The 14,468-nt window shown below is 34.8% G+C and overlaps 1 protein-coding gene across 5 annotated transcripts in view; it reads right to left on the minus strand.

Moving 5' to 3' along the window:
- Window positions 1-4,171: 4,171 nt before the first annotated feature.
- The window catches only part of LOC121449723 (ligand-dependent nuclear receptor-interacting factor 1-like), a 58,117-nt gene continuing 47,820 nt past the window's right edge, over window positions 4,172-14,468 (minus strand). For 3 of the 5 annotated variants that reach the window (XM_041654396.1, XM_041654379.1, XM_041654386.1), the window contains exons 2-4: window positions 7,548-9,075; window positions 6,081-6,350; window positions 4,172-5,295 (exon numbers count right to left, since the gene is read on the minus strand). In XM_041654396.1, coding sequence (XP_041510330.1) covers window positions 4,864-5,295; window positions 6,081-6,350; window positions 7,548-9,062 — 2,217 coding nt within the window. In that variant the 5' untranslated portion in view covers window positions 9,063-9,075 and the 3' untranslated portion in view covers window positions 4,172-4,863. The remainder of the gene's footprint in view (window positions 5,296-6,080; window positions 6,351-7,547; window positions 9,076-14,468) is intronic. The other 2 variants (XM_041654405.1, XM_041654415.1) reach the window with 1 other exon arrangement.

Genomic DNA, 14,468 nt, shown 5'->3' on the forward strand with positions numbered 1-14,468 from the left:
TGATAAGATAGTATACATAAGCGACCCCAAAAACTCTACCAAAGAACTCCTACAGCTGATAAACACCTTTAGTAATGTGGCAGGATACAAGATCAACTCCAAAAAATCAGTGGCCTTCCTATACACTAAGGATAAGGAAACAGAGAGGGAAATTAGAGAAGCATCACCTTCACGATAGCCACAAATAGCATAAAATATCTTGGGGTAACTCTGACCAAGGAAGTGAAAGATCTATTTGACAAGAACTTTAAGTCTTTGAAGAAAGAAATTGAAGAGGACACCAGAAAATGGAAGGATCTCCCTTGCTCCTGGATTGGGAAGATCAACATAGTAAAAATGGCAATTCTACCAAAAGCAATCTATAGATTCAATGCAATCCCCATCAAAATACCATCAAAATTCTTCACAGATCTGGAGAAGACAATAATCAACTTTATATGGAAAAATAAAAAACCCAGGATAGCCAAAACAATCTTATACAACAAAGGATCGTCTGGAGGCATTACCATCCCTGACTTCAAACTCTATCACAGAGCTACAGTATTGAAAACAGCTTGGTATTGGCATAAAAACAGAGAAGTCGACCAATGGAATCGAATAGAAGACCCTGACATTAACCCACAAACCTATGAACACCTGATTTTCGATAAAGGAGCTAAAAGTATACAATGGAAAAAAGAGAGCATCTTCAACAAATTGTGCTGGCAAAACTGGATGTCAACCTGTAGAAGAATGAAAATAGATCCATTTCTATCACCATGCACAAAACTCAAGTCCAAATGGATTAAAGACCTCAATATCAGTCCGAACACACTGAACCGGATAGAAGAGAAAGTGGGAAGTACTCTACAACACATGGGCACAGGAGACCACTTCCTACGTATAACCCCAGCAGCACAGACATTAAGGACCACATTGAATAAATGGGACCTCCTGAGACTGAGAAGCTTCTGTAAAGCAAAGGACACTGTCGCTAAGACACAAAGGCAACCCACTGACTGGGAGAAGATCTTCACCAACCCTGCAACTGACAAAGGTCTGATCTCCAAAATATATAAAAATCTCAAGAAACTAGACCGTAAAAGGCTAATCAACCTAATTATAAAATGGGGCATTGAGTTGAAGAGAGAATTCTCAACAGAAGAAGTTCAAATGGCCAAAAGACACTTAAGATCATGCTCAACTTCATTAGCGATCAGGGAAATGCAAATCAAAACAACTTTAAGATACCGTCTTACACCTGTCAGAATGGCTAAAATAAAAAACACCAATGATAGCCTTTGTTGGAGAGGTTGTGGAGAAAGGGGTACACTCATCCATTGCTGGTGGGAATGCAAACTTGTGCAACCACTTTGGAAAGCAGTGTGGCGGTTTCTCAGGAAATTCGGGATCCACTTACCCCTGGACCCAGCAATACCACTCTTGGGAATATACCCAAGAGATGCCCGATCATACAACAAAAGTATATGCTCTACGATGTTCATAGCAGCATTGTTTGTGATAGCCAGAACCTGGAAACAACCTAGATGCCCTTCAATGGAAGAATGGATGAAGAAAGTATGAAATATATACATATTAGAGCATATTTTTAGAGCATATATTAGAGCATACATATTTTTACTCAGCAGTAAAAAACAAGGGCTTCTTGAATTTTGCATGCAAATGGATGGAAATAGAAAACACTTCCTGAGTGAGGTAACCCAGACCCAAAAAGAGGAACATGGGATGTACTCACTCATATTTGGTTTCTAGCCATAAACCAAGGACATTGAGCCTATAATTAGTGATCCTAGAGAAGCTAAATAAGGAGAACCCAAAGAAAAACATATAGGCATCCTCCTGAATATTAACCTTCAGCAGGCGATGAAAGGAGACAGAGACAGAGACCCACATTGGAGCACTGGACTTAAATCTCAAGGTCCAAATCAGGAGCAGAAGGAGAGAGAGCATGAGCAAGGAACTCAGGACCGCAAGGGGTGCACTCACACACTGAGACAATGGGGATGTTCTACTGGGAACTCACCAAAGCCAGCTGGCCTGGGTCTGAAAAGCCTGGGATAAAACCGGACTCTCTGAACATAGTGGACAATGAGGACTACTGAGAACTCAAGAACAATGGCAATGGGTTTCTGATCCTACTGCACGCACTGGCTTTGTGGGAGCCTAGGCAGTTTGGATGCTCAACTTACTAGACCCGGATGGAGGTGGGGGTTCCTTGGACTTCCCACAGGACAGGGAACCCTGATTGCTTTTCGGACTGAGGCGGGGGGGGGACTTAGTTGGGGGAGGGGAAGGGAAATGGGAGGTGGTGGCGGGGAAGAGACAGAAATCTTTAATAAATAAATAAATTAAAAAAATTAAAAATTAAAAAAAATATATGGAAATACAAGAATTTTATGGGGTTTAGAAGCTAGATAACAGGCACAGTCCTAAATTTGATCCCACATCAACAGCTTTAATTGATAATCCAAGTCAAACACGTGAGTTTGGCATGTATATTAGAATCTACTGAAAAATCTACAAATTGTCAGGCATGCTGGTAGACTCTGTAATCATAGAATTTGGGTGCCAGAGGGAGAAGTATCTCAAGTCTGAGACCAGCTGCATAACACAGTGAGACCCTGTCTCAAAAATAAACAGAAAGCTTGACATTAACAGTGTGATATATAATCTAAACAAGGATCTTATTCTTGTAAAAATATACATATATGGGTAACAAAAGAGCAAAAAGGTTTAAGGTTAGTGGTGAACCCTCAAATGGGACTGAAATTTTAGCATTTTTACTTGTTGCATTCTCTACAACTTATGTGCTCACTGCTTCTTTAAACATTAACCAAAAGAAAATAAGGTTATGAAATTAAATTTTGGTTTTAAAGACTGACAATTGACCCCAAAATGGAGAAACATGTTACTGGTAGCCTTGACAAGACCTACTGAGTAGGGAGAGCAAAACTCAACTAGAATAGTCTGGTAGGTCCTCAAAATGCTAAAGAGTTACTGTGGTGGCCCAGGGTTTATACAACTAAATATACTCAAAAAGATTTTATGTAGACATTATGCCATTTTATGTATAAGATTTACACATGGATTTTGATAGCCTTGGGGTATTCAAGAACAAATCTTCCAGATACTAAGATTCCATATAATGGAATATTGCCGGGCAGCAAAAAGCAAACTACTAATATATGTTAGATTGTGAATAAACTTTGCATATATCTGGCCAAGTAAAAAACAATCAAAAAATATATATCCTATGATTCCACGTTCATGAAATGGTCACAAACAGAACTTTCTAGTGAAGCAGAATGTTGCATAGTTGAAGATAAAGAAGGGGTGACAGTTAATGGTTACAAAATTTATATTGGGGGTGTGGTGCTCTGAAATTATTGATACTTTCATTTGTCTAACTTAATAGGGTAAATTTTATGGTATGCAAGTTATATTTCAACAAAACTATCACTACAAAAAGCAGCCAAATCAAACTGATGTATTGTTTTACTCCTATTTAATACTTGCTTATGGTTTGTTCTTGTTGTCTTTACAGTGTATGATTCCTACTTCTAGAGATTTGTTGATTTTTAACTAGCTAATCTTTTTTAATTCTCCATCCATTCACTATACTACCAAACTTTCCCAAATCAAAGATTAACCAGAAAAAAATGGATGCTTCTATAGAAAAATTGTTGCTTGAGAAATCTTACATGTGTCTAAGGTCCAGATCTGCCTTTCAGATAATCTATGCAACACATGCATGTACACATTTAAAAAAAGGTGCTGTTAAAGTAACATATAGTTTAGAATTTTTACTTGTATGTATCTACATGAGTGTATGCTATATGTATGTAGGTGCTGGCAGTCAGAAGGCAGTATTGGGTACTGTGGAGCTCTAATTACAGGTGTTTATGAACCACATGACATGGGAGCTGGGAACTGAATTTGTTCCCATGGAAAATAGCAAGTGCTCTTAGCTGCTGAGTCATCTCTCCAGCTTCATTTGACATAATTTGCACGCCAAAAATAAAATGTATCATGAAATAGCCTAAATTTCAAACTTCTTTGAAATATGTAAGATTGTAGACAAGTTAAAAAAAAAATATGCCCTTAATGTTGAAGAATATCTGAATAAATTTTAAGATTTTCTTCATGGAATAAAAATATCAACAGCGGTGAATAGGTTGTATCATTTTTATATTATAGGTAAGAAGATCAAGACAGTATACATAAAAACTCAATGGTAAAGTTAAATTTACAGCTGACTTCCTATCCTGGATTGCAGATTTTAGTACACAATATTTATTGTCAGAGTAAGACCTGAGGAATTTAAAGATATAACAGAAAACTTGTACAAAATATTCAAATTTGGGGAATGCCATTTCACAGAAAAATACCAAAAATATTCTTCTAAAACACATAAGTCGAAATACTTCATGTAAATTGACAGGTCAGATGACCCAACATTTATAGTGCCCCTCAAGTTTTATATAAAGACACTTTCAGAGTGCCTTCTTATAAGTGACAGCAATCCCTTATAGCTTGCAGTTGCCTTTTCTGTTTTCATGAAAAACTGTCCAAATCAATTTAGAAACTCCAGAAATTCATCACTTTTAAATTACATGCCATTCTTAGAAGCATGGCAAAAAATTCCTACTCAGGACAACAATTTTCCTCTTAAATGTATCCACACTGTATATACTACTTATTATTCATTTAAATAAACGTTTAGTTATCTGAATAAATGTAATGATGCCACAGCAGTTGAATACATAATTTGGTATTATTTCCACTTCCAGGCATCCACTGGGGGTCTTGACTCTATCCACATCAGGTAAGAGGGGACTACTGTAGTAACAGTTCTTTAAATCTTTACTGCTTTTGGTGCATCTTCTTACGCATTTCTTCAAGAGCTGCTTCTTTCTCTCTCAGATTTTGCTTAAGTCTTCTAATTTTTTCATCTCTAATGGTTTCTTCTAATTCTGGTGGTGTTATTAGAAAAATATCTTCAGTATAGCTTCTATTAAAATAACTACTTTGTTCACACGATGCACTTGAACTTAATGTGCCTTTTTCCTGCTTCTCATAGGAGCAGTTCTCTACCTCAGTTCTCTTGTCTTCCCTGGCTGTGCTTGTGACAATGTTATGTTGCGGTATGTCTGCTGTTGGTAAAATACCAAGGAGTTGGGAACTGGCATCATCAGTTCCATTCACGATCGCGTCACTAGCCCTCTTTATTTTTCTCCTTTTTGTGTAATCCATCTTCTTAACGGTTTTTGCTTTTCTTTTCTTAGGAAAGCTTTGCTGCAATGTTAATAACACAAAAATAATAATAAAAATAATGTTATTGCTATGCCACATGCTTTCAAATCAAAGTTAGCACACCAATAATAGCAACTGAATTTGATTCGACAAATTTTACTGGGGATAACTATAGCAAAAACTGAATCCTACTATGTGATACCAAAATGAAAAGTCACATAGTTCTAAAAAACAAGCTAGTTTATTTACACTTTCTTACTTAAATTGAGTATTAGAAACCATGCTGGTCTATCACTGAAATGAAACAGTACCTAAGAAATACCTGAGATAAACAATTGATTTAAATTTTCATTTCATTTGCAAAGTAGACACAAGTTTCCTTAAGAAGGTTTATCTGAAAAGGTTGGCGTTCAGAATATTAAACTATAATGTTTGTAAGCATAATTATAGTACATTACTGACTACATATGTTGCTTAAAATATAGTAAATATTAATACTTCAATGAACATCAGCATGCTCACATTTTTCTTTATACCTATTTTCTTTAGGTAATTCTTTAACATAGGATAACTATTTGAAATGCTTTTGACTAATTTTTTTTTTTAATTACAAAAGGAAAAAGCAAGGTAACTAAAAATACTCAGAACTCAAATTAACGAGGGATCTATTTGTAGCCTTGTGTTAAGATGCCTTTTGTCATTGTAAGAGATATGCAAATTTGGTAAAAATCATCAATCTAATGCACATTAAAAGCCAAATAAAAGATAAATAGAACCACATCTTTGTCATACTTATAAAAATGTCACACACTTAAAATAATTATTACCTGTTTTACTTCTTCCTTCATCACAATATCTGCATCTCTGTAAGAATTATTCTTCACCATATTATTAAAGGAATCAAAACCTTTTCTAGAGCCCAGATGGTCAGGAATTCGAGTAAGACAAACTCTCAAATCTTTAGTAAGACCAAAGAGTTTTATAAATTCAGCATCACTCTTCAGATATGACGCTTTTGTGTCGCTTCCTTGAGAATATTTCTTGTTATTTCTTTCTTGGGTATCCTTTTTTAACATAGATGCCATCTCAGACTGGGTCTGGAATCAAGAGAAAAAAAATATTGCTAATTGTTCAGGTTACTCTGTCAGACAAGCAACTAAGCAATTATCTACTCTTTCACAAAAGAACAATTCATGCTTTATAGAGTTCACATTTACCATGCATTCAAAAACTGAATTTAAATGAATATGAACTTAAAATATTTACACAATTATTCATTTTATTATACAGAAAAATAATGAAGGGTTTATTCTCAAGTAAATGAGAGACTAGATATGAAAATAACTTTAAAATACTCTAGGTAGGGCAAGGTACCCTGTAATCCCAGAACTCAGGAAGCAGAGGCAGGACGATGGTGAATTCAGGATCAACCTGAGTTACGTATCGAGACACTAAATAAACAAGTAAATCAAAACAAAAATGATTTACAGAACAGTATGTAAAGAATAAAGTCTTCTGTAAGTTTAATGTCATCAACCAATCTCATTTTTATTAGAATTTACATTCCTGTCTTTAAAATTCAGTGATTTCTGTAAGGAAGGGTACAGAAACTAATAGTACTAGGAAAACAAGGAAAAAGTGTATTAAGAAAAGAAAGGTAGTTGATAGATATGCAATTAGAGGAATCATAAAGGTCTACAAAGAAATACACGTTTTAAAACAAACAAGAAAACCCCTCCCCCCAAAAGTTTCAAGGCCAAACACTCAAAGACATTGATAAAAATTCCATTGGAAGGAAAGGTTCTGATGACTTCACCAGTTTCTTAGTACTTAAAAAAATTGATTTTTCTTCCCACAACCATAACCAACAACAAAGCAAGAAAAAAATTTAAAGTCCCACTCTAAAGTTTCTAGTCTTTAAACCCTGTCTCTCTTCTCTGAAGCTTATCTTTTCATAAATTAAAACATATGCTATTCAGTGGATATGCATTATACATATGTATGCACATTCACACAACCTTACTAATCTTTGAAGACATATCACTCACTTTCCAACTTTTTTGAACTTTGTTCTGTCATTTTGTTTTACAGACTTACTAAGCTAAGTAATGGAAGAGAAAGATCTGTTTAGACTCTACCAATTGTATTGCTCAAATATTTATTCAGATGAACGCTTTAAGCAAGCAGGTGTGATGAGGTATGTGTGTAGTAGACAGGTACCAGACAAATTTGATAATTAAGAAATTTTTTCCTCAGAGATATATAAAAAGAGCATCCTGACATGGGAAAATTACCTGTGTTTCTTGGTCTCTGAAAACACACTGTTGTGAAGAAACAGTTGCTGCATCGACAGAGGAACATATTTTCTCTACGCTCTGGATGAGATTTTCTTTTCTGGGGGCATTCTGTCCTGTCCTAAATCCATCTGGAAAAACTGGGTTTGTAAACACAGTCTGGTTCTGTTTAAGGCAGTTACAGGATTGGTTCAAAGTATGTGAGTTTGTCATAGAAAATGACGGGCTCTCCACTTTTTCATTCTTCTCTGCTCTTAGACTGGCCATGGAAGCAAGCTGGGAATTTGAAAGTGATTTTGTCTCCAATTCCAAAGATTTACTTTCAATCAAAGAACTATTTACCTCTTTGGGTATTTCTGTGCCTGGACTTGAACTTACTACCTCTGAACAATCTTTTCTTAGTGGAATATCAGAAGAAACAGAATTCTGTTGGTCATTTTGTGATAGCAGACCCTCTTTAGTCATCAGATAGACTTTCTCATTAAGCATTACCAATGCATTCTCTTTAAAAGGCACAAGTATGTATTGTGTCCTTCGAGACCTGATGGTAGTCAACAGATATGTACTTTTAATAGTATCTCCCATCACTTTTCTACCTATAACAGTTTTTATAATCTTTGATGGCACATTTGGTGACTTAACAGGAACAAGGGATGAAATAGCAGTAGCAGGTTGTAGATTCTCTTGAAAATTCCATGTCACTTGAGTAGCTTGAGAGTGCTGACCACCTTTGAACTCTGTCTGTGAAGCAACGTTCACTGGACTGTTCGAGGTATTTAATGTCACTTGTTTGGGGTAAATATCCTGCAAGTTCTCGGTAACTATATTTTGCACTGAATTTACAGGCGATACATAAAAAACTCTTGGTATTTGGGAGGACTCAACTGTTCCTGAGGTACTTGTAGTTGCAGTTCCACAGATCTTTTGATGAACTGAAGGAGACAAGGTGGTTACAGGTGTAGTTTGCACTTCAGCATAGGCTGGAATCTGTAAATGATACCCGGAAGGTAAAATCGAAGAATTCATATTCACAGGAATTTGTAAATGATGCCCAGAAGGCAAAATTGAAGAATTCACATTCACTGGAAGACTTGGGGTATTGACTACAAAGTAAGATGAGTAATTCTGTGTTGAGGGAGGAATAGCAAATGTTTGCATGGTGAGTCCATCAATTTTCACACCATGACTCTCAACATTAGAAACTGGTGGCGTAAGACTTCCAGTCCCCACAGAAGTAACGCTACCTTTTCCTGATGTATCTACTGTTCTTGTAAGAAAATACTTTGTAGCATTGGCTGGCTGAAAAATGGGTAATTGAACTGGTGCACTCGTAGAGGAGCTGGAAGTCTGAGTTTGAAAAGTAACTTGAACTGGTGTTCCTGTATTCCCTTTCAAAGCATCAAATACCACTGGAGATTGAACTACCGGGGTAAGATTTCCAGAAGATTTAGAAATTGGAAGTAACTGTAGAAGACTTTTTCCATCCGTGCCAATCGTCTGAACTACTTGGTACATGTAGCCTGAAACACTTAAAAGAATATTTTGAGTAAATAAATACAACATACTACATGTTATATACATTTTATTTAAAACAAGTATTTGCAATGACTTTAGATACTAAAATTTAATAACAGTATGTAACTTTAAGTTTGCAATGTAAAAAGATCATGGAATAGATTTTGAAGATAAAGATATAATCAACTTTGATTCAGATCTCACAAGTAGATTATGAAATATTAATTTATTCTAAAACAAAAAGGTTTCTAAAACTGCACTTAAACACAATGCTATTAGAAAAGACTCCACACTATCATCATTCGCTTCTTCGTTAATTTCTTCCTACTGTCTTCCTTTACTTTTACTGAGCAGGACTTTTACTCCAACTCTTAATTGTGCTACTTCTATCACTCTCCCTTGACAAATTTTGACAACTTTTTCTCCTGTTTGAGATCTCTCATGTGATAATAATTCAGTTTGTCATGTTCTTATACTGTCAGCTTAATGGACATACTCATGAAGCAACCATTTCCTTCTTAGATTATTGTTTCCATGTATGTGCGATTTCATGTTCCACAGTTCTTGAATATAGCAATTATTTAATAAAACATTCTATACATAATATCATGGAAATTTTGATGGGGAAGTTTTTTTTATAAAGGTGGAGTATAACTGAAAGGGAATACTTTTTATTAATTAGTCCATGGTGATCTCCATTCTTATGAGGTATTTTTAATACAAATTGTCAGTTTTACAGAAAGCCAAGATACATTAATCTCTTTATAATCCAGATTTGCTGGTTACTTGGTATAGACTTATCAAATTATACCCAAACCACCTTTCAGGTCCTAGAAAGTGCAGTGTTCTCATGGAATGCAAGACAATTCCTTCTACCAAGGTGCTTCTCTCACACAACTCTACATGGAGCTTAAGTCTCAGAATAAATGATAACTTCTGAGAGATACATTCTCTAGCCAACTTAACTATCCTTGTCCTTCCTTCATAATAAACTTATCCCAGTTAATTTTCTTCATGCCACATATTCTTATCATATACCTAAGTTTTTGTCTACAGACTGTCTTTCATGCTACAGTCTAAAAATGTTAACTGTGGATAGAGTACACATTCATAGATTGAATAGGTTTGACTAAATGCGAAGGAAGAAAACCTTAAAGACAAACACTAATTCTCAAAAGTGTAAGGGTCTGTTTTACCACCTATGGATGTGATTTGAAAATCAAGTATTAATGAAAGAAAAAAACGCCCAAAATTCTATGTATCCTCACTACAATACAAACAACATGTTCCCCCAGAAAGTTTGGAAACAGACTTCGGTGTATGAAAACTTACACTAACTCTTAATAGATTTAGAGAAGGATAAACAAAGAAAAGTCTCAATTCTTGCCTTCAGGGTTTGAAGATCCATCTGCACTATCTCTGCAACTGTAAGTTCAACATGAATTTATTCAGCATTAAATGAAAATATACTCAGTGAGAGATGAGCATGGTTACTCATGCATTAAAATCTTAACACTTAGGAGATGGAGATGACTGAAGGTGAACCTGAGCGAGAGAACAATACCAGGTCTCAAAACCAATCAAGAAGCACCAAGTACATGGTTCAAACACCAGGCTTTGATTAGGGGAAAGGGATCAATAAATTATAGCCTGTAGGCTAAACCTAAGCCATTCTGGTTTTACGTTAAACCATGTAGCTTTCGAAATTTAAAAGGATGAAAAACACTTTAAAAGAGAATTCTGTACCACGTTCTATCATAAGATTAAACTGCAGTATGCAAAAATATAAGTTAGTTTTGATTATTACACAGTGGCTGCCGAGCTGCAACAAGAGCTGAATAGTTCCAAGAGAGACTGAATGATTCTCCAAGTCTAAATATTTGCTATCAGAACCCATAAGCAATGTGTTTACTGAATCCCCCACTATAACTAAGTACATAAACACAGACAGGTAATCATCATGAAATAAGTGATGCATTTGAAGAGATTAAGAAAAATGCTTGCACCTGAACCTTTTCCTAAAATATCCTCATTCCAAGACTTTCAACCATCTTTGAGAACTCATCATAGCTAAAGAACAGGAGTCTTTTTTACTCTGTACTCTTTATCACATAGTTTCCTAAGTACTAATGAATTATTATCAATAAAAACTTTGTATCTGTAGCTTCTTTAGGCTACAAGATATCTAGTCAAACTCTCCCTTGGCTTTTACTCAAAATCTTGTGGGCTCCTGAAACTCAAATGGCCAGAATGTCTTCCTTTCCATACTCTAAGATGGCATCTCAAAAAATGGAAGGGAGAGTTCATTATTATTATTTCTAAAGCAAAGGAAGCCAAAGAAAAGACTTGAACACAATGATACTAAAAGTTTCTGGGAGTCAAGTTGGAGGAACACTAAACACGTACACTGGAAACAATGCCAGGAGTCATTAGTAGACTTAGAGTAGTTTAGTGGAGAAAAATTGTTAAGTATGAAGAGTAGACACACACAACTCCTACAAACTTTAATTCTTGAGGAAAATCCTGCGAAACAAGCTAGAGGAGAAACCGAGCAAGAAGGGATTCTTCTTTTCTTTTTCTAAAAGTGAGATGAACCAGAGAATATGTAAATCAGTGCCTTAATTTTTCTTTGCTTTTCTATAGTGATTTTAAAGAATAAAACTTTAAAAAAAAAAGGTTGAAGTCACAGAGGATCATAAAATGATTGTGAACTGGATACAAGTACAATGACAGGAGATGGTATGTAGTCTAATAAACCACAATTAAGAAGCAATATTCTAGAAGGTCTTAAAGGTCTCTTTTGTGATTATTTCTACTAAAACATTATTCTCAAGATTATCAAGTATGTCTTCACACTTAAGTCTGTCTTTCTTTCACCCCATTCTCTACATGCTCTGTTGCAAATGACAGTTTCCTTTCCCACTGGTTTTCAAGACAGGGTTTCTCTGTGTAGCCCTGGCTGTCCTGAAACTCACTAGGTAGAGTGCTGGGATTAAAGGTGTGGTGCCACTACTGCCTGGTGCAAATGACACTCTTACTATATCTTCCTCATTTTATGGCTTTTATTGTGTATAATGTGTTCTCTTGACTTTCTTAATGTTTCCTTACTAACTTTCCTGTATTTTAAGTATTCATCCTCAAGTATTCCCCCAAATATAGTTCTTGCCCAACTCATTTTAATCCCATTTTTCTCCTTCAAGATATGTTTCCCTTAAAGATTGAACTCATTTTCATGGTTTCAACAACTCCCTCAATTACCCTCTTTGCAGCAATAATGACCACTAGTTACATCTTTTCACTCCTATTCCCACTATTAATCTTCACTTCATAATTGTTGTCTTTTACCAAACATTTTAATTTAAATACCATCATTTAAAATCCAACAGGTAAAATTAATCTCTATGAAAACTAGTACTACATTCTATTTTCCAACCATGTAACAGCATTGACTGTTAGCTCACATAGATTTATTACCTGATTAGCTTTGACCTATTATCCTCATAGCACAATGAATACATGCTTATAAAAGGTAAACAGCTAAGAAATATATTCTAAGTGAGTGACATATCAAAACTACAAAGTTTTCACTTTTCTATTAAGTCTTCCCCATTTTGTTTTCTTTACCACTGGAACATCCAGTATCTAAATTCGCTCCCACCACCTTGTGTATTGCATTCTTCATCTCATCCCTGTATTTTGCAATGGTGTTTAGCTTTTCTGATTGTAACTGCTGCTGACTAGCATGTATACTGGTCTCATAATGTTGCTTCATATCAGTTTTAAATGAATACCTACCATTGCCAATCCAGTTTGCCACACACACAAAAAAAAACCCCACCAAACTATAATCAATAGCTATACCACTGTTACCTATAACTTCTCTACATGAAATCTCTGCTCTTATCAGAGAAACTCCTTTATGCCAAGTGCATTATTGAACTAAATATTCTTTGGTCTATCAACAACAACATAAAATGAAGTTTTAATTCTACCTCTTCCATAAAATATCTGACAGTCATACCAACTAAATTTTTGTCAACTTTAGAATATCAAGCATTATTGATTTTATTCCAGTTAATATTGGAGTAGAATGCCCTTATTATTACCTACTTTTTAAAAAAGAAATCAAATATTGTTTTTCATAGTAATTTGAAGTTTCTTAAGATGAGAAACTCAATAACTCTGCAATTATTTTTTCAAATACCAGGAATCGTGAAACCTCAAAAGTATCACAAAAAAAAAAAAAAAACAAAAACAAAACCCAATGTAATTCTTCCCAGTGGCCAATCCAAGAAAACTATTTCAATACTTTGTTTAGCCCCCTTTGATATAAATATATTTCAGCTATTAAAAAATCTGCCTAACAAACTAGAAGCTTTAACAGAAATAACCTATATTTTACAATTATTTGTATTAAGAGCTAGAATATTTAAAATGAATATTTATTCATATAACTGAATAAATTACTTTTAATACCTCACATTATATCACAGGATAAAAGGTTTCCCTATTATTGGTTTACAAAGAAATATATTTTATACAGCAAACTTTATATATCTGTCTATCTATATATACAACTGCCACTTCCCTGCCAAAGAGACAGAAAAAAAAATGCAGCTTCTTCCAAATCCACATATCATTAGAGACTGTAATATATTACCACAGACTGTAAATTCTTTAAGGATAGCTTTTCCTACTTATAGCTTCGCTGTATCTAATAGAACAAATTAACATGTTAGCCGAAGTGATACCTATAAGCTATAAAAACGATTTGACTTATTGACAAATTAAATGAATTCTTAAAACTAAACTGAAATGCAGACTTCTAAAGAGAAGAGAATGAAATTCATATACTCTTTCAAAGAATATACACATTTTCCAGCTTTAGTAGGAATCTTCAATTAATAGTTTAATCAAAATCACACTAAGACTCCACCTTCTTAAAAAAGATTCCATTTTCTTAGAGATCACATTCTGTGGCCTAATGACACCACTAAAACTAGAATCAAGATTCTTCATCCCATGCTCCAGTTTGAACACTTAGAATTACTAGAGCACTAGCTACATTAAACCACCTGGTATTTGAAGTGAGAAACTACACACACACACACACACACACACACACACAAACAAAACCCCTAAATTCTAAGACTTAAAAGAGAAATACATTAGAAAGATTACAGGCTTCTAATTCTGGCTCTTTCCTTTACTGGCTAACAGATTTTAGAAAACCTACTTACTACAGTAGCACACATCTGTAGTTCCAGCTAACTTAAGAGGGCTGAAGTAGGCATGGGAAGATGACATTGAGACTTGGTGTTCAAGATGGTCAATACAGTGATACCCCATCTCAAAATTAAGAGTCCTGCTAACTGCGCTAACAAAATGATATAATTTCTGAGTTTC

Source organism: Microtus oregoni, unplaced genomic scaffold, assembly GCF_018167655.1.
Source record: "Microtus oregoni isolate MIOR12 unplaced genomic scaffold, Mior012 000000F_ref0000247, whole genome shotgun sequence".
Classification (NCBI taxonomy): Eukaryota; Metazoa; Chordata; class Mammalia; order Rodentia; family Cricetidae; genus Microtus; species Microtus oregoni.